Here is a 24,069-nt window from a genome sequence, read left to right on the forward strand (position 1 = left end):
GTCGGGTCCGATGCGCACGGGACCCGACAGCATATCAGGGTGAGAGGTGATTTGGTCCGATTTAACGGGCCAATTAGTCGCAATCGGCCGAAATTGGACCAAATCACCTCGATGTATGGGGGCATTAAGCCTTATGTAGTAGGATGAAAGGGGGGGGGGTCGCATCCCAGTTACCAGTACAGGTGAGAGATATCAGGTACTTTACCCCTTTACAAGATACTACCACCGATGTAATTTTCAGAGAGGAGACACCATGGGCTGAGCAGACTGTCCTGCAGTTTTAGAAGCAGAAGAAATATATGGGTGAAGTAGTACTTTAAAAAGGAAATTAAGTTTGTGACCTTGTGGTCTTTGAGGAGTACGCTTACTACCCCCTGCATGTTCATCCTAAACCAGGATAAGGGCACTGCGGTACCACGTGGGCGACCAGGAGAGGCGGACAGATGAAGCAAAGCCAGATTGTGGGTAGTAATACTTTTATTGTAGAAGGTAACGGAACACAGGCAGGTGAGCAGGAGCGGCTCAGTTCTCGTACACCCACTGGTAGGCACAACTCTTGTAGTTACACAACTCTTCTGGCTTAAACCACAATGCGATCTCCTTCTTGGCACTTTCCACAGAGTCACTGCCGTGGATGATGTTCCTGCAGAAAGGAGGAAATTCTGTAATCAGAGCAGATGAGGAGACAGCCAGCAGGGGCACAAGAACCTGGACATGGGGTCGGACATCCGGTCAAGGACAAGCTACAGTATACAGGCCCAGGCAGTCAAACCTCTGCCTTACTTCTATCATGTGAGATACTAATGCTTCAGTAGCCAGTAAACACTAGAAGGTCACTGCAAGGTTCAGTGACAACTCTGAGTAACCAGCAGTCCTGGCTCCTCTGTCAGAAGTGATCTAGAACTGGATGCTGCAAGCCAGATACAATAGTAGATATATCTGCCGGTTAATTGATTGCCAGATATATCTACAAACTGATCGGACAGAGTGTTCTGCATACACACTGCCTGATCCATCAGGATGGACATCACAAATGGGCTGTCAATCACCAACTGCTCTCAGCGCAGCTGTATGTGTGGACCTGGCGTACATGGAACGGTGTACAGACATATCGGGCTTTGGCTGTATTGCACAGCTGACGCGATATAGCTCCAGTTAACCCAGGGCCGCGCAATTGCTGCCCTCCAGATGTTGATGAACTACACATCCCAGCATTCCTTGCATCAGTTTCAGCATGGCCACATAGCAAAACTAATGCAAAGCATCCTGGGATGTGTAGTTCAACATATGGAGGGCCGCAATTGCCCAGCCCTGAGTTAACCTATCAATGTTATACAATGGCCGACTAAAAGGACAATACATCGGCCAGTGTGTACGCACCTCAAGATGCAAGTAACAGGTACCTCTATGTATAGATTAATAGCCCTTGGCCCTTTACACAGGACTTCTACCCAGGACCTGACCAGGGTAGAACATGGGCAGGACCTGGGTAGAGGGCAGTGTAAACTCGTATGCCAGGTCATCCGACCTGTCTGTTTACAGGAATAGGGGGAACCACAACCAACAGACCAAAGCATGGAGGGTCAACATGGAGGTTGGGCAGGGGCACAAAGCTTCTGCTGCTGTACTCTGCAGACAGCAGTGGAGGAAGGGAGGAGGTGAATGATACCTGTGAGCGGCATCCATTCACCTTGAGGATGGAGGGGAGGGGGGGGGGGGGGGGGGGTGTTGTACGGGGCAGCCAAGCTGGTTACTTCAGTGCTGGGAGATGTAATCTCCAAGCAACACCCCCATTTAAACTGTGGGTCAGCAGTGCAGGGTAAACTGCACATCCCGGGACCGACCAGACTTCGATCAGTGTTCCAAATACCGGGTCGGATCAGGGATTTGGGTGTAGAAGGGGTATAAGTACAGCTAGTAATGGGGCAGTACTGACCAGAACTTTGGTGGGGGCATTAGATTTTAAGTGTTAAAGGGGAGAGGGGATACAAGTCATTGTGCAAGTTAAGTACAGTACCCCAATCTGGCGCTGCCCTGAACATCCCCAAAGCTATTCCTTATACACAAACTATCAGTCTTTCATGCAAGTCTATTGTGCCTCTTGCAGCAGAGAGTACAGCAATGCTGTACAGGAGAGAACACTCGCAGCAATATATAAAGTCCTCCAGGTGACCGGACCTGCACAGTGCTGACCATACTAGCAGTACTACCTACAGCACTGCCACACAGGAGGGGACAGGAGTAATACCAGGAGGGACAGCAAATGTCAAACTAGGATTTATGTAATCCAGAATCACAAGCAGATTAGGGGTCAGAAATCCAGCACTGGCAGCGCACAGGGGTCAGACTGCTGTGTGTTACAGCAGCCTCTAAGCCGCGCAGTCTCCCAGATTCCACTGAACGCAGACTCATAGCAAATAAAGGAGTCACCTTCCATATGGGGGGGGGGGGGGGTTCCACAAACAGGAGATATCTATATGGCTCCAGTAGGCAGACTTGTACCCAACCGCAGAACAGTCTTCTAGCCCCAACATAACTTAATGTGGGTCTATAAAGACCAAATCCTCCCCAGCCAAGGGAACCGGGGGTGGCTGCAGGACGCCCTCACTTACAGTATGGCTGAAGAGCAGCCTGGGAGTTTGGTTACCATCTACCAGCACATCGGTCAGATACATACCTGCCAACCTGTATACAGAAGTCTCCCCTGATGGTGCCAGGCTTGGAGTCAGCAGGGTTGGTCTCTCCCAGCATCACACGTCCAGTCTTCACCACATTCAGACCCTCCCAGACCTGAAGCCACAAACCAGAACATTAATGAATTCGGCATAGATCAGAACAGGTTTCCATAGTATTCAGTTCTGCAATAAGAACATTTCTAACCAGTCACCGGACAGAAGCTTCCTTTTCACAGCAGGCACAGACTGGGCAGAGCACAGGCCTCTTATTCAAGACTAAGTTGTATTGATATGGTGCATAACTGTCTTCCGCTGCTCTCAGTCACTATATATCAGACTGGCGTCTTGCGCTATACAGTGAGACCTGACTGGCGTGGACTAGGAAATGCATCTGCACACCTGTAAGCTTGCAATGCTAGTGTTTAAATCCTCTGCTGTAGAAACTGAGGCATTAAAAAGACTACAGCAGCAGATACTGTACACGTCTACAGAGTTAGGGAGAAGGGTGCATCACACACAGACCCCCCACCCCCCTAATCTGGCAGCAAGATCACACAATTGTGTACGAATCAGTAGGAAAAGCCATTAGTGCCACATCAAGCCCAGACTTGTAGGTTGTATGACAGAAGGGAGAGGGGGGGGGGGGGGGTGGTGGAATATTTTAGCTGCCCATCCAACCCAGAAGCAGCCTGATACCAGGCTACAGCCATACAGGAGTTGGTAAGTGTTACTTTATTTAGTCACTCAAGACTTCGACAATCCGTAAATTTTAAATCAGTATTAGAAGTCAGTATGTTCTACACATAAATTACCCCCCCCCCCCCCCCCCACATACAAGAGTATTTCCAGAACCAGATTTACAGGACACTCACCATGGCAACAACTGGTCCAGAGGCCATATACTCTACCAGGCCGTTGTAGAATGGGCGATCTTTAAGGTCGATGTAGTGCTGCTTCAGGAGATCCTGGGAGGCCTAGTAGGAATGAAGAGTTGGTGAGTATTGCTATACGCCATATGTCGCAAACAGCTGCAGACATACCTAAGCTATCACGTTATAGAAGGGCAGCAGACATACTTCAGCTATCACGTTATAGAAGGGCTGCAGATATAAATATCAGTACAAGTAGCCACTGCACATAAGTGAAGAAGAGTCATGACGGTACAGTACACGAGGCAGGAAGCCACAATGTGCTAAGTACCAGAAAGGGTTAAGACTCCGAAGCACAAGAGTCAGGTTCCCGGAAATCCAACCAACCAGAGTTTACACAAAGGCTCATTGTGTAGAACCAGACAAGGTCAAACACCAGAGTCACACTGAAGGTGGAGGAGACCATTAGAGATTAGGACCACACGGGATTAACTCCAAGGTCAGGTAGTGTCAAGGATCAGACCTAACATCTGACAGATGACTGCAGAGGGCCAGCACCTGAGTAGTGGAACACCAGTCTGAAGTTCCTGATGGACATACCACACCTACACATGTACAGTGACAGGAACGAAATGGGGGGGGGGGGGGGGGGGGGGGGGGAGAAATGGGTTAGTTAGACAGTCACCTGCTGCATCTTCAATGCCACCAAACGGAAACCTTTCTGCTCAAAGCGTTTGATGATGTCCCCTGTAAGGCCACGCTGGACCCCATCGGGCTTGACAGCAATGAAGGTTTGCTCAATGTTGGCGGCCATCCTAGAAGGAAGAAAGAACCAGAGATCAGACATCACAGCACAGGGTATATGTCAAGGGGACCATCGCTCCGCATTAGGGACAGTCCGAATATGAAACCATCACATGTAACTAGATGTGAGCTGCTATGAGGAAGTGGCCAGGCTACAAAAGGAAGATGGTCAAGATCTGCCTGAATACAAGCTATAAAGGTAATGCAACAGGGGCAGGCAGTCAGGATCTCCCCAAGCTTGTACTATAATGTAAGGCAACAGGGACAGGCAGTCAGTATATCCCCAATCATGTGCTATAAGGTAAGAATGGGGACAGGCAGTCAGGATCTCCCCAAGCTTGTCCTACAGGGTAATGGCAACATCAGGGACAGGCAGGCAGGGTCTCCCCAAGCTTGTATTATAGTGTACGGGTCAGAACGGGAACATGCAGTCAGGAACACCCCAGCAGGAGCACGCCATCCCCAAGCTTGTGCTATAAATGCCCGGCCAGAGAAGCGATAACCCACCCCCGCCCTCCGGAACCCCCATGCCCCGCAAACTGCTCACTTGCACCCGGGGAGACTGATGTGGAGAGAAGAGAGAAACCCCGGGCGGCGCGCCTTTATACTCCCGCTGACGTCACATGCTGGCCGGGCTCCTGATTGGCGTAGGCGCAGCTTTCACTACTGAACGCAGTGTAATGTCATGAGGCTCCTGATTGGCTGTCTAAGAGAAGCGGCGCCATTGGCCGCTCTGTACGGGCGCATCTGCATGAATGATGCTGCCGCGGTGCACGCTGGTCCTGACATAACATATGGCACCATGAATAGGAACCTCAGTGACCCCTCTTACAGGGGCAGGGGCCAGAAATAACTCTGCTGTCCCCAATTCCCAGTATTGCCCAGCTGTGCTGTTACATTGCCCCATTCACAGACTTATATGTAATGCAGGATAGTGCATTTATCACATCCAACAGGCATGCTGGGGATTGTAGTCCTCCAAGGCTTGTCTACAGCCTGGGCTATAAATAATTACTTTGGTCCGGATCCATGGAGGGTCCGCTGGTCGACATTGGTGATTCTGTTGACACGCACTCACTAATTGAGGCTCCTCATGTTCAGGCAACGACACTGACAATAAAAAAAGAGAAGAAAACTCGGTACTTGTGTATTTTGGCGGTGCCCCCGATCTCCATCGCGCAATGTTTTAATCGCATCGCATGCCATGCACTCGATGTCTCGATGATTTTTGCCCCCTATGCGATGAAAGATTGTATAAGCACCCTAATGGGTGCTTACAATGTTAAATGCACCCCCACGCCACCCCCCCACTATAAACGTGAACCCGAAGCGTGGCGAGTGCAGCGAGCCCGCGAGGGGCGGCGGTACGCGTCCTACGACCTTTCCATACCCCCACTATCCACGTCGGCGTGGAGTTGAGAATAGAAAGTGTGGCGAGCGTGGCGAGGGGACGTGGATACCTTCACAGGTATCCACGTCCCCTCGCGGCCTTCACAGGTATCCGCATCCGCTCGCCACGCTTCGGGCTCGGTGGCTCGCTGCGCTCGCCAAACTTTCTATTCTCAACTCCACGCCGACGTGGATAGTGGGGGTATGAAAAGGTCGTAGGACGCGTACCGCTGCGCTCGCCACGCTTCGGGTTCACGTTTATAGTGGGGGGGGGGGGGGTGGCGTGGGGGTGCATTTAACATTGTAAGCACCCATTAGGGTGCTTATACAATGTTTAATCGCATCGCATTGTATGGCATTGTACAATATTGCGCGATATCGCATACCATCGCATGCCTTATGGTATGCGATGCGATGGGCGCCGCCAAACTACACAAGTACCGAAAACTCAAACAGGCTATTTCATGTGTTGACCTTTTTTGTTGAGTTTTTCGCATTTTAGCCGACTTGTGCCGACAGGCGGTATTTCATACCCTAACACCCACGTGCTCCCATCGCAGTGAGACACCGTGCCCGAAGCATGCAAGGGGGCGCGGTACACTGATGCAGTGTCCATGTCGACTTACGTCAAAGTTCTGGTCAAAGAAACTTGAAAAACTTATGTCGACCTTTTCACTGTTGACCTTCCCATTGTTAACTTAATGCTTGTGTCCATCTTCCGACCCTGTGGACCTTAGCCATGTCGACCTATTTCATGTTTCAACCTGAGCCCTGTCGACATAAGTGATCAACCTAATGTATGTCGACCATCATACAGTGACCCATACCAGTCCTACTAAGGCATGGTTTTTATTTATGTCCTGAAGTCATTTCCTGACTCGTAGCAGACAACTGGGAATCTATTTCTCACAATGGGGCTGATTCAGTAGGGAACGGTGAGGTGTGGAAATCTCTCATCAACGATTTCCACACCACTGTGCATGTGCGCACTGCAGTCTAAGTACCAGCAAGGGGCAGTGTTGGGTGGGCGCGGTCCGGACAACAATGGCGCGTCCAGACTGTTTGTGTGACGGGTTGCGGCGTGACGCCACACGCAGCGGCTGCAGCCCAATACATGGCACCTCTGTGTCTGCCGTTGCAGCTAGGCTGTACAGCCAGTGGGCTGCCTTAGTTGCTATTCTGCAAAGCGTGTGATTTTAGTGATGAGATTGCAGCATTTTGCAGGAGACTGGGAAAGCGCCAAACTTCAGGATTGAGCTACATGTTACCCGGACGATCGGAAACTGGATGGATCACAGAGATCTCCAACCATCGGAGATCTCTGTAATCCACCAAGTTTGCAATCATCTCTGAATCAGGTCCCGATATATTTAATAGCATGGCAGGGGGAAACTTATGATCTCCTGTGGTGGGGATATGACAGGGGCTCCATAAGAATCCTAACCTTCTCTGCTTACAGCCTAAAGCTGGGTACACACCTAAAGATTTATCTGTCCAATATCTCTGGTGGAAACAGAAATCTGGAAATGTAATTGAGCAAATTACAAGCAACCCTTTGCTCCCAAATGCTGGTTAATGAACAAGACAATTGTTCTTTTAACTTTATTAAATCAAATAGATTTAATACATTTGTGCGGGACCATTGTCCTTTTTCCAGCGTTTGGGAGACACATTGGACAGATAAATCTTTAGATGTGTACTCACCATTAGCCTCCCCTCACGAGCCAGGATACGGTCATACGGTCACCAGCATGATGGTCGACAGTCATTAGGTCAACACCATTAGGTCGACACGAGTCTAGGTCGACATGCAGGAAGGGTCGACAGGGTCATTGAGGTCATTAGGTCGACATGGGTTAGGTCAACAGTCAAAAGGTCGACATAGGGTTTTCCACATTTTTTGGGGGCCGACATGTGCCGACAGGTGGTATTTCATGCCCTACCATCCACTAGGGCAGGGCTGGGCAACACCGGCCCTCCAGATATTGATGAACTACACATCCCAGCATGCCTTGCATCAGTTTCAGCATGGCCACATAGCAAAACGAATGCAAAGCATCCTGGGATGTGTAGTTCATTAACATCTGGAGGGCTGGTGTTGCCCTGCCCTGCACTAGGGTGTAGTGGGAGAATAAAATAGTGCGCCCAAAGCATGGCGAGGTGACGCGGTGCTACGTTTCAGTGTCCATGTCGACTGTGGTGATATTCGGCACAAAAAAAAAAAGGTGAAAAACTCCATGTCGACATTTTGACTGTCGACCTAACCCATGTCAGCCTAATGACTCTGTCGACTGATATGTATATAAAAGGTGAGAATCATATCTATACTCTATCAACCTAACCCATGTCGACCTAGACTCATCTCGACCTTCCTGACTCATGTCAATCTAAATGCCTGTTGACCTAATGGTCCTCGCACAGGGTGCCATAGAGGTGTCTCTGAACTGCGAGTGCTGGATTAATCGTGGACCATCGAATTATTTCTTCCCACCTTTGAATGGATGATTATGTAAATCATCCAATCGCATGCGTGCGGGGGGTCACACGTGCGAGGGGGGGCGGCCAGCACTGCAGGCAGCGTCTGACGCGCAAGGCTGCGAATTTCTCAGCCTTGCGAGTCAATCAGAATAAGGTCCTATGTGTAAGGGGTATTACTACTGTATGTCCACACGCATCCGATGATGTCAGCCGCCCGCCCCCAGCAGCCGCATCACTGCCTAAATTCCATGGGAACATCCAACGTTTTCATGGGAACACCAAGGAAACCCTGGCCGTTCTCATGGGTGCATCCCCTCGCGCCCATGGGAAATAGCAGTTCACCATGTACATTCACACCCAGCATAAGCACATGCACATTAGGAAAACATCGGTCCCGATGCAACTGGCAGGCTATTAAAAAGAGATATTTGGAAAATACTTTAACAATTCCATTTCCAGCCACTAGAGGCCACTACTGGGCCTTTCTCTTGCCCAAAACCAAGATGGCTAGTTTTACTTCTGAGGAATCCATCTTGGAGGAGAATCTATGACTTATTGGTTAATCATTAGTTATATAGCCGCACACATATTCTCAGCACTTGTATAGAGAATGTTTGGCCACCAGTCCCTGCACTTGTACTATGCCTTGGAGAGAGCTGCACCTAACTCAGGGTTGTCGACTTTTTCTGTCTCCTCTCCGGGAGAAGCCCGAAGAGGAGACTTCCAGCTGCAGTTCGGGGGGCGGGGCTTGAGCTTTACATCATTAAGCCCCGCCCCCAGGATGTTAAAACCCCCAATTCACGGATCTCCGTGGAGGGGGCGGGGCTAAAATGACGCGATTTTAGCTCCGCCCCCTCCTCTGAGACCCGCGGATTGAAGATTTCAATCCAAAAGGTATGGGGAAGACACCGCAATCGGGGGGTGGGGTGGGGGTCCCCCAGAATCCGGGAGGGTTGCCCACCTTTCCGGGGGGCCGGGAGGAGGACCCGATTTTCGGGATCCTCCCGGTAATTCCGGGAGGGTCGGCAACCCTGACCTAACTCATACTCTCCAACATGATCCTTTCTATTAGGTACAAGATGCTCTGCTCCTAGCCTTCCCTCGTGTTGTGTGATTGCCGCCACCTGTGCTTCACTGGTTAATTGATGAGAATGGTGTTTCTGCACAGGTGACGGCAATCGCACGGTAAGAGGGAAGTCCCGGAGCAGGGCATTTTGTACCTAATGGAATGGGTCACGGTGGAGGATATGCTAACATCCGTGTTACAGGCTGGGTTTGAAAACTGACGGCACCTGATTGATAGGCCACTTTATCTCTCTCCAAGGCTTAGAGGCCGATTCTGGATCATGAGTAGTGATCCGAATTCGCCCCCTGCCGCGATGGTCCGGTTTGCGCATTTCTGCACATGTGCAAACCCGTCCCCGACTGCAAATGGCCGCAGTGAGTTGTTCCCTTGCTGGGCAGTTCGCAGAGGGAAGGGTGGAGGCGGCACTGGGCCATGGGAACATCCAGCGTTTTATGGGCATCCCCATGGGAACGTGGGCGGGCTGTTGCCTGGCAGGGGTGGGTGGCTGAGGTCACATGACATCAGCTGCCCACCCTGTCTTCGTCCCGGCGGAGTTAAAGTTAGGGATGGCCATCGGTGTAGACGCCATCGATGGTTGCCATCTATGGCGATTCTGCATCTATGGCGATCCTGGCAAACTATTCGATGGATAACCATCGATAGTTTTAGCTATTGATGGTCAGCCATTATATGTGACTGAATGGCCCGTGGGCCAATCAGTACTCATGGGCGGGACTTCCGCGTGTCGGGGGTGGAGCTATGCTCTGTGATCCAGGCACCTTGAGAAAAATAAAAAAGGAAACATGTTTCTCCTTTGCCCTCGATGTAGGGAAACTATCTGGTACTCCCACATCGATGGCAAAAGTATTTGACATCGGCCACATACCATCGATGATTTTAAATCATCGATGGTCGATGGCCATCCCTAGTCAGAGTTGAGACTGACATATTTGTGAAGGAAGGAGTAATCATTCGATGGTTGGCATCCATCAAATGATTTCTCCTGCAGCGGCGGCATGCGAGGGGGTGTGTCTTCATGACATGTCATCCCCTCGCATGGGGAAACAACGGCGTGCGCAGGGAGGTATTCGTGGGGTACTTGTTTCCTAGCACGGCGCCCATCGCATTGTATACCATAAGACTAAATATGGTATGCGATGCGATGGGACGCGATGTTGCACAATAAAAAATTGTATGGCATTTTATGCCACATAATAGCATACAATGTGATGGTATACGATTTGTAATTGTACAACCACCCAGATGGGTCCTTACAATGTTAAATGCCCCCCCCACTATCAACGCCAACCCGAAGCATGGCGAGGGCAGCGAGCCTGCAAGGAGCGGCGGTATGCGTACCTTTTCATACCCCCACTATCCACGTCGGCGTGGAGTTGATTTCTATAAAGCGTGGCGAGCGCAGCGAGTCCCGCGAAGGTACCCGTAATACATGTAAAGTAATACGTGTCCACTCGCCACGCTTCGGGCTCGGTGGCTCGCTGCGCTCGCCACACTATCTAAAATCAACTCTGCGCCGATGTGGATAGTGGGGGTATGAAAAGGTCAGAGGACTTGTACCGCCGCCCCTCGCCACGCTTAGGGTGACCAACTCATCCCTTTAATCCGGGACACATATTAATTACACAGGTTCTGTGGCTGGCTTTCTCCTGGTTTTAAACTGCCACACCTCAAGACTCATTTCATCTGGTTTTAAACTGCCACAGAACCTGTGTAATTAATATGTGTCCCCGATTAAAGGGATGAGTTGGTAACCCTAGCCACGCTTCGGGTTCGCGTTGATAGTGGGGGTGGCGTGGGGGTGCATTTAACATTGTAAGCACCCATTAGGGTGCTTATACAATAAAAAATCGTATTGTATCGCATCGCATCGATCGTATGCGGCTATATGACATGCGATGCATACCTCCCAACAGTCCCGATTTCAGCGGGACAGTCCCGATTATCAGGGCCTGTCCCGCTGTCCCTCCCGCGGTCGGCAGTGTCCCGCGGTGAGGGGGGGCTGTTGGGAGTCCCCCCTGTCGGCTGCTAAGCAGCGGGGAATAAACGCTCTATTCCCGCATCCAGGGGGCTGGGGGCATGGCTAGAGGCTCACAGAGCCTCTGGGTCATGCCCCCATAGCGGCAAAATGGGGGCGGGGGGAGCCGCGAGTATAGGACAAGCCCCGAAATTAGGCCACGCCCCCCGAAATTTCCGGCGCGCTGAGATGTCCCGAGTCACCATCGACAAATATTGATAGGTATGCGATGTGATGGCATAAAGGCCCCCTTACACTTGTCAACTTATTGTCTCAACAAATTGAACCTGATTGACTCGAGATGTATCCTATGTGCAGGAGGTTCAATCTCTTCCAATCTCTTGGTTATACTCAATGGCACAGGATTGTGGATTGTGTCCTACACATCAGGCACATAAGATTTTGTCAGACGGCACATCAGATCTCATCAGATAAATTGACTCAAATTGGATGAAATCTCACAAAATCTCACAAGTGTAAGGGGCCCTTAAGATGCCATAAGATGAAAAAAATTGGGCGCCGTGCTAGTAAACAAGTACCTTCGGTGGTGTTACATGGCTCGCTAAGCAGCAAATCAGAATCACCCCCATAAAGTATCAGCTCTCAGTCATAGGACGCATCCTGACTGACATCAGCCATGTGTCAGAGAACTGTGAGAGTTGCATCAGAAAGTTTCCCACCAACAAGATGGCGATGTCCTTACCGGCGACAGTTCTGTACACCCTCCCTGCTGAGTGACATTAAAAAAAAAACACACAGCCTCCGCCCCACCTAGTGACATTTTAGACCCCGCCCCGCTGAACGGCGCTGCCGCCCATGCCCCGCCCCGTTACGACACTGCCACCGCCCCGCGACGTCGCTGGCCCCGCCCCGCCAGGCCCCTCCCCCCGGCCGGAGCAGGCCGCCCTCCCCGTCTCTTCCTGCTGCCGCCTGTGTGGGTGAGGTCAGAGGGTCCGGGGCCTGCTCACTGTCCGCTTCCTCCGCCGCCGCTGTGTACCGAGCTCTCCTCCGCCCGTAGTTCAGCCCGCTCCCCGCCGCCTCCCTTCGCACTGTGATTATGCACAAGGAGCACCTGGCCCAGGATGAGAACAGCAACCCGCGGGAGGGCCCTGTGAGCCGGAGGAAGGACAGGCTGAGCCCCTGCGAGCACGACATGAACCAGCTCAACCGGAGCCGACCCAAGCCAGGTACTAATGCCGGGACCCGCCGGCTACATAGCGAGGGTGGGGTAGTGCCGGGACTACATACCGGGGAGGAATGCCGGGACTCGCCAGCTACTCACCGGAGGGGGACGGGGACGACCCGCCGGCCTAGCTACAAACCGTAGGCGATGCCGGGACGCACCGTCCCAGCTGCATACCTGGGGCCATGCCGGCGACTCACCAGATCTGTTATACCAAGGCTATGGACTCAATGGATGGGTTAGATACTGGGATTGATGCCAGGACTCCCCGGCCAGAATAGATACTGGGGTAATGTTGGGACTCTCCAGCTAGTATAGGTACCAAGGATAATGTAGGGATTCTCCAGCCGGGATAGACAGCGGGGACAGTGTAGGGACTCTCTGTCCAGGATAGATATCGGGGACATTGTAGGCACTCCGGCCAGGATAGATATACCGGGGCCAGTGTAGAGACTCTCAGGCCAGGATAGATATACCGGGGACAGTGTAGGGACTCTCAGGCCAGGATAGATATACCGGGGACAGTGTAGGGACTCTCCGGCCAGGATAGATATACCGGGGACAGTGTAGGGACTCTCCGGCCAGGATAGATATACCGGGGACAGTGTAGGGACTCTCCGGCCAGGATAGATATACTGGGGACAGTGTAGGGACTCTCCGGCCAGGATAGATATACCGGGGACAGTGTAGGGACTCTCCGGCCAGGATAGATATACCGGGGACAGTGTAGGGACTCTCCGGCCAGGATAGATATACCGGGGACAGTGTAGGGACTCTCCGGCCAGGATAGATAAGGGATAGTATATGGTCTCCCTGGCCAGGATAAATATCGGGAATAGTGTCAGGACTCTCCAGACAGGATTGATACCGGGGATAGTGTAGGGACACCCTGGCTGGGATAAATACTGGGGATAGTGTAGGGATTTTCTGGCCAGGATGTATAGTGTAGGGACTCTCCAGCTGAAAAATATATATATATATATATATATATATATATATATATATATATATATATATATATATATATATATATATATATATATATATATATATATATATATATTATAGTGTCTGGACTTTTTGGCCAGGATAAATACTGGGGATAGTGCAGGGACTCTCCGACTCTCCTGCCAGGATAGATATACCAGGGGATGTAGGGATTCTCTGGCCGGGATAGTGTAGGGATTGATTACATATTGGTGATAATGTTGGAGCTTATTGAACTATATAACGGTGGTATAGTTAGTGTTTATTCTAGCACCCATCATCTTTGAATACCCATGCAGTTCCTGCTCCCTGCCTGGGTTGTCGCTGTCTGCTGTGGTGTTTCTAGCACAGGTCTGGTTTGCATATCAGTGCTGATATACAGACCACACTGTGCTAGAAGCACTACAGCGGCACCCCAGGCAGGGATGCGGAACTGCATTGGTTTTCAAAGATGGTGGGTGCTAGAATGAACACTAGTATAGGGACACAGTAGCTGGATGAGGATTGGATGTCACCATAGGTACTCGGCGTTGGGCTGGATGCTGGTGTCACTGTAGTAAAGCAGAGCAGAATAAGACAGACCCCCTATCACTGACGATAGGGCAGCAATGCTGTGGGGCTTATAACTTGCTGTGGTTCAGACAGTCACTACTAGAGTTTGGTACCAGTGCGGTTATTAGTGGGACAGTCCCAGTAACATATGATGTGGGGATAAGTTTTGCCGGTGGGTGTATGTGGCACACATGTGACTGCTGTATTATAGCGGGGGGCAGTGTGCTGGCTTGTGCTGTGTTTTGGGACCAGTGCCACAGGTTGTTGCCCAGCCTGGGGGCTGTGGGTGAGTTGGATGATGTAAGGGTCCCATGTTTCGTGATGCTGATGACTGAGCTCTTATTGTCCCCCCTGTAAGGATCCCATTATTGTGTGTTTGTGTTGCCCCTGTCTTGCCCCCACCCACTCCCCATATATCATTCAGCTGTGGGAGGGGGGCTTCAGTCTGTTTACTTGGTAATTAGTGCAGTGTTTTGTGACTGTGCCCTGCATTAACCCCTTCCTCCCTGTGCTGGGAGAGGGGGGGGGGTCCCTGTAACACCCTTCCTCCCTGTGCTGAGAGGGTCCCTGCAATGTGCAGCACTGTGGAATGAAGGCCCTGTGATTTATAGAGCCATTTCCTTAGTAGACTGCAGCCATTTTGCTGAGCCGGCATCTGTGTGTGCTGGGAACGTACATGCAGCACAGCCGCTTCCTCCTTCCTGTCTCCAAGGGTGGAGTCCAGCAACATGGCTGCCTCTGCATGCATAATGTATGTGCTTACATAACGCTGGCTGCTGCTACACTCTAGGTGCCTGTATTCCTGGGGTTATGGAGCTGGGACGGGGTTTCCCAGCATGGGGTGGGGGGCAGTGCGCGGAGTGCACTATAGCTCTGTTGCATCCACTTCATACATGTTCCTCCTTTTCTCTCAGGGCTGATGTCTGGTTCTGATTTCCCTACTTATCACCCTGAGTCAGTGTCATTGTCAGTTTGTTGTCTGCATATACTGTATCACCCTATGGCCATTTAGATGCTATGGGACAGAAATGCTTATGCAGGGCATGCTGGGATGTGTAGTTCTACAGCAGCTAAGAGGTGCTTTGCATGACACCTTTTGTATAGGTGACAGATTCGATCTCTCCAAGGTGCAGGACAGGAGTCAGAATGTGTATATGTAAGGATTTATAAGATTTGCAGACGGGCAGTGTCCCGCTGCGATGTTCGCCATGCACCCAGCCACTGGAACAGAGTGCGGGCATAGATAGTACCTGGTAGCAGCCACATACGCCTGGAGCCATCACACCATTGTACAGCACAGGAGTAAATTTACTAGGACGGGGGTCCTATTGAAGATGGCATGTTGCCATGGGCAACCGATTAGATTATTTTATTTTGTAGAAAGTGTCAAATAAGTGGACTCTGGTCGCTGTATGCAACATCCCATCTGCAGTAGAACCCCTGTCTTAGTAAATTTACCTCAGTCTCTGTACGGATCACCTGTCCTCTTGCTCTGAGCTGCGCAGAGTCTAGACGGCAAGGACAGGGTTAATAGGCTCTCGGAGTAAACAAAGTGGGTTGCTGCATTAGTGGAATTAGAAGCCGTGGCAGATAAACGGAAGCCTCGGGATAACGAGGGTGTTAAGTACAGGAGATTATTGTGCTAATTTATTTCTGTAAATGGAGTATTTCCCACACAAGGAGCTAATTACAGGGATTGCAGCTGTTTGAGCCGCGCGCGCGTCGCACCTGATGTGCATTTACTTGTTTGCCTTATCTAGAGCCGCTCCTGCACCTCAGGTTCTGCTGCCCGTTATCTGATGGCCCCACCTCATGATCCTCTGTTTTCTCTTCTCCAGGCTCCTGGGAGTCTAACGGATTCGGGCCGGGCCCAGAAATCGAGACGTTAGCTGGTCGCACCGAGGAGAGCGTCCCCCTCAGCCCCTCCAACTCTCTTAACCTACGTCACCTGCGAGGCTGCGAGAAGGACCCCACCAGCCGGCAGCTCCAACGTTCCCCTTCCTCCCAGTACCATCCCAACTACTACCCCACACACCACCATCACTACCGCACATCTTATTCCGGGCACCGCAAAGGCTATTGGGACTATGAGAGCCAGTACCGCGATGGCAAACGTAAAGCTTGGGTGCCCCGACCTGGCGGCGGTGCCCACACGCAGCGTCCCAGGAACCGCGAGGCCTTAAACTCCACAGAAGGCTCCTGCCCAGAGGTTAGGCCCGAGCAGACTGCAGGAGAGAAAAGCAAAAGTGTGCAAGGTGGAGCCCTCTCCCGCCAACCCTCTCCCCCGACAGAGAAGGAGCCGGCAACAGACAACTGGCTGCTTTTTAAGCCCCTGCCGGTGTTTCCTGTTGACAGCAGCAGCGCAAGAACACAGCCTAAAATCAGCTACGCCAGCAAGGTGAAAGAAAACCTGGACGGCAGAGGACTGGTGCCTAGTTCAGCCCTCCGGACCTCCAATAACCTTCCCAACTGCCTGCTGAATGCTGCCCAGACGGAACCCCATAGTGACGGCTCCTGCCCAACCCCTACCCAGCCCGCCGGCTCCCTCTCCTCCTCTTCCTGCTCTTCCCTGTCCTCCACTCCCCCATCCCCCGTCAGCCAGGAGAACCTGGGCGCCATTTTCCAGAACGAGTGGGGGTTATCCTTTATTAACGAACCAGGGGCCGGTCAAGCCCCGGCAGAGGCGAGGGAGCCTCAGAGAGAGTCTGGCGGGGGAGTTGAGGGCGGCGGTGGTGGTGATGGTCCTCCTGTATGCGCTTTGGTGCGGCTCTCCCATGGATTCTTTATAGAAGGGGCGGTTCCGGAGGAGGTTCCATTGGAGAATCCTCAAGACTGGGAAACCATGGTCACCTACAGCCTGCAAGGTGAGTCCAGTCAGACACCAGTGTGCAGGAAATACGTATATTTAGAGGTTGCATCAACTATTCTATTCTAGAGAAATGCTTTTGGCAACCTCCTCTTTATCTCTCTCTGACACTTGATAAATCTCCCCCTATTACATATTGTACCAACATAGAGAAAGATGTATACATATATATTGCTACAACTGGTATGTTTGTGGGATATTATAGGACTAGATTTTATGGGTACTGTTGGCATTAATGAGGTAGGCCAATTAGTCTTTAGGCCAATCCCAACTCTCAGTATGGAAGTAAAATCATGGAATGTTCTATACAATCATCTCATTTTATGATTTGGATTTTTTTTTTTTTCAGAGTGGAATCGTGTCTGGAACTTACACAAGAAAGGTATCATGATTGTACTTCTGTCATGCCAATGTCTTCTGTAATAGAGTGCATCCGTTCCCTGTGCCCTCTGGGGGCAGCCATCTCATGAGTGCAGCTTGTGTTCCTGGTGTAGTGCTAATCTGACCACAATATGGCTGCCCCCTTGGTGTGCATGTAGTAAGATGCTTACGTGAGGTGCCAGGTCACCAAGGGGAGAGTGTATTGCTGTGTACACATGGTGAGATATAGTCAAAATCGCATGGAGATTGCACAGGCTTTTTACCTTGCGATCCCGTGGCAGCACAAATTGAAACCCAGATAGACGGAACCGGGACAAGGGATCTACAGCAAAAAGATAGACAACCATTAGTTCGACATGCAAAAAGGTCGACACTACCATTAGGTCGACAGTGTCTAGGTAGACAGTCAAAAGGTCGACATGGGGTTTTTCACTGTTTTGCCCAAAAGTCGACATGGACACAGGTTGAAGTGAACCGCTGCCCCTCGCTTCGCTCGCAATACTTTGGCCACAGTGCCTCGCTGCGCTCGGGACACTATTTTATTCTCACAACTCGCACAAGTGCAGGCATGTCCAACGTTGGCCCCCCAGATGTTATGAAACTACACATCCCAGCATGCTATGCAACAGTTTTGCTATTAGAGAATGCTAAAGCTATTGCAAAGCATGCTGGGATGTGTAGTTTCATAACATCTCGGGGGCCAACGTTGGACATGCCTGCACTAGTGGATGGTAGGGCATGAAATACCGCCTGTTGGCTTAAAAAACAGTGGAAAACCCCATGTTGACCCACTGTCGACCTAATGGTAGTGTCGACCTTTTTGCATGTCGAACTAATAGTGTTGACCTAATGGTTGTCTATCTTTTTGCTGTAAACAAATAGTCCGGATCCTCAGTCAGACACAGGGCAGCAATGACTACATAGTGCAAATCGAATGCAGATTGTATGTAAATAGTACAGAGTTAGCAAAGATTGCATAGCACTCAACTCTTAAGTTGAACGGCAAGGGGATCTCACCGGGTATACACAGCATATGTGTGCAGAATGACCAGACGTAACTGTGCAGGGTTTCTAGGAGTTGAGATTTCTTCACATTGGGTTTTAGATTTTGGGGTAAATGTAATGGGATTAGAGTTGCTGGAGGTCCGTCATTTCATCAGAGAATGGCAGTTCTTTTAAAGCGGCAATCATTTACTGGGAAGTTGGGCTAGTACGTGTTAAACATTGAAGACCGCGCTGTATACTTGTCACTGTCTCTGCTTCGCACTCATGGGGCCTGTATGTAACCGAAGTCTGAGTTCGGTGGCTGTGCAGGTTTTTTGGAAGGGGTAATCTCTTACAAGACATGGCTTTTCCTTTATAAATGACTGCCCCTCTAAAACGAAGTCTAAGATTCCGCAAGCCTTTGTTACATGCGATGGTGATCTTTCCGTCGGTATACTGTACGTTTGCTTGTGGGTGAAATCGTCATCTGTGACTTGCGCTGTAAATAATCCTTCTCGTCTCCTTTTTCAGATCCCTCCCGTGTAGTTGTATATGCAGAGTCCATGGATGGAAAGGGTTAATGGAACCCTCCAGCGGGGCGGCAGAAGTCAGTCCCCCATGAGGCTTGTACCTCCCGGCACACACACCCTACTCCCCCCATGAAACAGTCCGCAGAGCGGGAATCGAGACGCGCCACTGAGTTCGTGCCCCATGAGAGACCACTGGACACCCAGCTTTGCTGTGCCCTCCATGCAGAAGGGGGTTAAGGTGGCATTTCTTGGAGAATTTGGTTTTACAGTTTTCTTTTTGTCCTCTCCCTCCATCCTGTTGCGTTGTTTTATTTTTCTCTTCTCCCCCTTTTTGCGCTTTTCTGGCTACTGCTCCAGCGTGAGAAGGCCGAGTCAGACAGTGGTAATAGTCCCACATATCCTCGCGCCATCCAGGACCTGCAGAAACAGAAGACAACGCTCTCTCATCTACTTTAGTCCTTTATTTTTTATTTTTCCCCTTGTAAGCCCTTTTTTAGTGTTGCCCTTCCTTTTAGTGGGAAGCAACATGCTGCTTCTAGGGTGCGCTGGGGTGCAGGAGCCTACCCGTATGCTGGCAGAGGTGCCGGGCACGCCCTGCACCGCTCTGCATCACTGTCTCCAGAATTGGAGAGAGAGAAGAATCCTGACAGGGAACAGTTTCCTGTAGAATTACGACGCACCTTCCTTTCAGATTTTTCTGTAACTTAATTGAACCCTTATCACGCTAAATTGTGGCTGAGGTACCAAACCCGCACTGGCAATTGGTTACATGCCGGCCTGGGATTTATATTGTGATTAAACTCCGTTTTATTACCCATCTGTCTACTTGAAGTTCTTTGGCGTTACCAGCCATTCTGCGAGAGCCGCGCACTGTAATAAGGTCACTCCGGGGAGACGCAGGTAGACATCCATTAAACAGCCGGACTGAGCGATGCGTACGGAGAGAACGGCGATTTGCTGCTGAATTATATTTGGCTGCAATAAGACCCGTCACACAAATGAGTCTTAGGGGGAAATTTACTAAAGGTTCTACAGATGAAGGTGATATTGCCCTTAGCAACCAGATTCTGTATCATTTAATGCTTCCTAGAAAATGATAGGCAGGGTTTACTATGAGTGACATCACCTCTTCACATTTTTAGGACGTTTGGTACATTTACCCGATAGTATGGTGCTCGGTGGCAGCGATGACTAGTCTTAATGTACAACTAGTGTTATATCCCATTTATTGTCTGCTAGGAAAGATACTAACCCGACATTACCACCTTGTATTCATTTAAAGGACAGAGTCTCCCTAAAACCAAGCCGATATATTATGTGATAAATGTCTGTTCTCATTGGAGCTCTGTCTGAAAATGTATTCCAGTACAGCTGCAGGTTATGATGGAGGAAGCCTCCCCCCCTCCAGTCCAGTTTCTCTGCTGCCTTGTGTATAGGGAGGCCAATCCCGGGATTTGGCCTAAAATCTTTGGGATTTGAATCCCGGGATTGAAGCTTCCAATTCCAGGATTAGTACCCCCATGTCAAAATAACGCCGGGCAGCTCTGAGCACCTTAGAATATGTCTCAGACGCTGCCCGGCTGACTGCGTCTTACCCCGGTGCCGCTGTACAGGAGTCGGGACAGTGCGCTCGCTGTACTGACAGGCATGGCGGTGCCCAGCCAGGCTACGCAGTGTGACCCCTGACATGTCACGCTGCGCTGCCTGGCCGCCGCTATGCCTCTCAATACAGTGCACTGTCCCAAACAGATGACCGCCCGCTATGCCGCCCCAGCTGACCGCCCGCCTGAGAAAGCAGCAGGACTGTTTCACTGTCACAGTAAGTGACAGGGGGAGGGAGGTTTAGAAATCCTTTGGGGGAGGGGCTGTTTTGTTTTTCTTTTGTTTATTAGGGAGGTCAATCCCGGGTTTGAAAAAATGCTCCGGGATTGGCATCCCTACTTGTGTATGAAATGCAGCACTTCTGACTACTGTTTACAACTCTCCTATGGCATTTGGAAATAGGTTAGTTAAGGCTTCCGCAGCCCCTCCTGTTCCTGGTTTATTGGGACAGACCCTGTGAGGCGGCAGCCTTCATCATGCCGGAGGAATGTGTGAGCCTCCTACTGACATCTGCAATGGGGATTCTTTCCTTATGTCCAGGACGCTGCGGAAGGAAGGAATCCATTTCCCAATACGTGGGGAAAATATCCCCTATTTAGCGGAACGTATCATATGGAATGGTATAACAGAGGCCACATTTAATGCTAGTCTGTTTTTATCTATATGGAATTTCATTTTGATGGGCTGGTAACTATTATCAATGACACCAAATGGACTGGATTTTGGTCTTGATTCAGCGTTGTTCTGAAATGGACAACACCATGCTGCACTGCAGGGGGGCAGATGTAACATGTGCAGAGTTAGATTTGGGTGTTATATTGTTTCTGTGCAGGGTAAATACTGGCTGCTTTACTTTTACACTGAAATATAGATTTCAGTTTGAAGTACTGAAACCACCCAAAGCTAATTCTTTCTGCACATGTTACATCTACCCCACCTGCAGCACAGCATGGTTCTGTCCATTTGAGAGAGATTTCGCCATTGCGATCAAGTCTGAATCAGGCCCTTTGACACACGGGTCTCACTGAGGTCTTCTACATGGGGAATAGAAAATGTTTTTATAGATGGCGCTAAGATCCCAGCAATGCTTTACACGTCTATTATATATTTACAGTGACTTATATAGCGCAGCAGATTCCGGTACAGCGTCTTATATAGTGGCAGCAGATTCCGTTACAGTGTCTTATATAGCGCAGCAGATTCCGTTAGTGTCTTATATAGCGCAGCAGATTCCGTGACAGCGTCTTATATAGCGCAGCAGATTCCGTGACAGCGTCTTATATAGCGCAGCAGATTCCGTGACAGCGTCTTATATAGCGCAGCAGAGTCCGTGACCGCGTCTTATATAGCGCAGCAGATTCCGTTACAGTGTCTCATAGCACGGCAGATGCCGTTACAGTGTCTTATATAGCGCAGCAGATTCCTTGACAGCGTCTTATATAGCGCAGCAGATTCCTTGACAGCATCTTATATAGCGCAGCAGATTCCGTTACAGTGTCTTATATAGCGCAGCAGATTCCATTACAGCGTCTTATATAGCGCAGCAGATTCCGTTACAGTGTCTTATATAGCGCAGCAGATTCCGTTCCAGCGCCTTATATAGCGCAGCAGATTCCGTTACAGTCTTATATAGCGCAGCAGATTCCGTTACAGTTTCTTATATAGCGCAGCAGATTCCATTACAGCGTCTTATATAGCGCAGCAGATTCCGTTACAGCGTCTTATATAGCGCAGCAGATTCCGTCACAGTCTTATATAGCGCAGCAGATTCCGTTACAGCGTCTTATATAGCGCAGCAGATTCCGTTACAGCGTCTTATATAGCGCAGCAGATTCCGTTACAGCGTCTTATATAGCGCAGCAGATTCCGTTACAGCGTCTTATATAGCGCAGCAGATTCCGTCACAGCGTCTTATATAGCGCAGCAGATTCCGTCACAGCGTCTTATATAGCGCAGCAGATTCCGTCACAGCGTCTTATATAGCGCAGCAGATTCCGTCACAGCGTCTTATATAGCGCAGCAGATTCCGTCACAGCGTCTTATATAGCGCAGCAGATTCCGTCACAGCGTCTTATATAGCGCAGCAGATTCCGTCACAGCGTCTTATATAGCGCAGCAGATTCCGTCACAGCGTCTTATATAGCGCAGCAGATTCCGTCACAGCGTCTTATATAGCGCAGCAGATTCCGTCACAGCGTCTTATATAGCGCAGCAGATTCCGTCACAGCGTCTTATATAGCGCAGCAGATTCCGTCACAGCGTCTTATATAGCGCAGCAGATTCCGTCACAGCGTCTTATATAGCGCAGCAGATTCCGTCACAGCGTCTTATATAGCGCAGCAGATTCCGTCACAGCGTCTTATATAGCGCAGCAGATTCCGTCACAGCGTCTTATATAGCGCAGCAGATTCCGTCACAGCGTCTTATATAGCGCAGCAGATTCCGTCACAGCGTCTTATATAGCGCAGCAGATTCCGTCACAGCGTCTTATATAGCGCAGCAGATTCCGTCACAGCGTCTTATATAGCGCAGCAGATTCCGTCACAGCGTCTTATATAGCGCAGCAGATTCCGTCACAGCGTCTTATATAGCGCAGCAGATTCCGTCACAGCGTCTTATATAGCGCAGCAGATTCCGTCACAGCGTCTTATATAGCGCAGCAGATTCCGTCACAGCGTCTTATATAGCGCAGCAGATTCCGTCACAGCGTCTTATATAGCGCAGCAGATTCCGTCACAGCGTCTTATATAGCGCAGCAGATTCCGTCACAGCGTCTTATATAGCGCAGCAGATTCCGTCACAGCGTCTTATATAGCGCAGCAGATTCCGTCACAGCGTCTTATATAGCGCAGCAGATTCCGTCACAGCGTCTTATATAGCGCAGCAGATTCCGTCACAGCGTCTTATATAGCGCAGCAGATTCCGTCACAGCGTCTTATATAGCGCAGCAGATTCCGTCACAGCGTCTTATATAGCGCAGCAGATTCCGTCACAGCGTCTTATATAGCGCAGCAGATTCCGTCACAGCGTCTTATATAGCGCAGCAGATTCCGTCACAGCGTCTTATATAGCGCAGCAGATTCCGTCACAGCGTCTTATATAGCGCAGCAGATTCCGTCACAGCGTCTTATATAGCGCAGCAGATTCCGTCTCAGCGTCTTATATAGCGCAGCAGATTCCGTCTCAGCGTCTTATATAGCGCAGCAGATTCCGTCTCAGCGTCTTATATAGCGCAGCAGATTCCGTCTCAGCGTCTTATATAGCGCAGCAGATTCCGTCTCAGCGTCTTATATAGCGCAGCAGATTCCGTCTCAGCGTCTTATATAGCGCAGCAGATTCCGTCTCAGCGTCTTATATAGCGCAGCAGATTCTGTCTCAGCGTCTTATATAGCGCAGCAGATTCTGTTTCAGCGTCTTATATAGCGCAGCAGATTCCGTTTCAGCGTCTTATATAGCGCAGCAGATTCCGTTTCAGCGTCTTATATAGCGCAGCAGATTCCGTTTCAGCGTCTTATATAGCGCAGCAGATTCCGTTTCAGCGTCTTATATAGCGCAGCAGATTCCGTTTCAGCGTCTTATATAGCGCAGCAGATTCCGTTACAGCGTCTTATATAGCGCAGCAGATTCCGTTACAGTGTGTTATATAGCGCAGCAGATGCCGTTGCGTT

The 24,069-nt window shown here is 50.3% G+C and overlaps 2 protein-coding genes across 4 annotated transcripts in view; one reads left to right on the plus strand and one right to left on the minus strand.

The window, feature by feature from the left end:
- Positions 1–459: 459 nt before the first annotated feature.
- The window catches only part of LOC146019826 (nucleoside diphosphate kinase A1), a 179,729-nt gene continuing 156,119 nt past the window's right edge, over positions 460–24,069 (minus strand). For 2 of the 3 annotated variants that reach the window (XM_083152410.1, XM_083152407.1), the window contains exons 2-5: positions 4,230–4,359; positions 3,548–3,649; positions 2,678–2,790; positions 460–643 (exon numbers count right to left, since the gene is read on the minus strand). In XM_083152410.1, the coding sequence (XP_083008536.1) occupies positions 523–643; positions 2,678–2,790; positions 3,548–3,649; positions 4,230–4,358 (465 nt within the window). In that variant the 5' untranslated portion in view covers position 4,359 and the 3' untranslated portion in view covers positions 460–522. Of the gene's footprint in view, positions 644–2,677; positions 2,791–3,547; positions 3,650–4,229; positions 4,360–4,895; positions 5,044–24,069 lie in introns of those variants that run through there. The other variant, XM_083152408.1, reaches the window with a different exon arrangement.
- On the plus strand, positions 12,178–19,614 carry LOC146019825 (FMR1-interacting protein NUFIP2-like). The gene is made up of 4 exons (XM_083152406.1): positions 12,178–12,503; positions 15,877–16,902; positions 17,254–17,286; positions 18,801–19,614. Exons 1-4 carry the CDS (start codon positions 12,374–12,376, stop codon positions 18,848–18,850), a joined length of 1,239 nt encoding a protein of 412 aa, XP_083008532.1. The 5' UTR covers positions 12,178–12,373; the 3' UTR covers positions 18,851–19,614.

Source organism: Crinia signifera, chromosome 7, assembly GCF_055691185.1.
Source record: "Crinia signifera chromosome 7, ASM5569118v1, whole genome shotgun sequence".
Taxonomy (NCBI): Eukaryota; Metazoa; Chordata; class Amphibia; order Anura; family Myobatrachidae; genus Crinia; species Crinia signifera.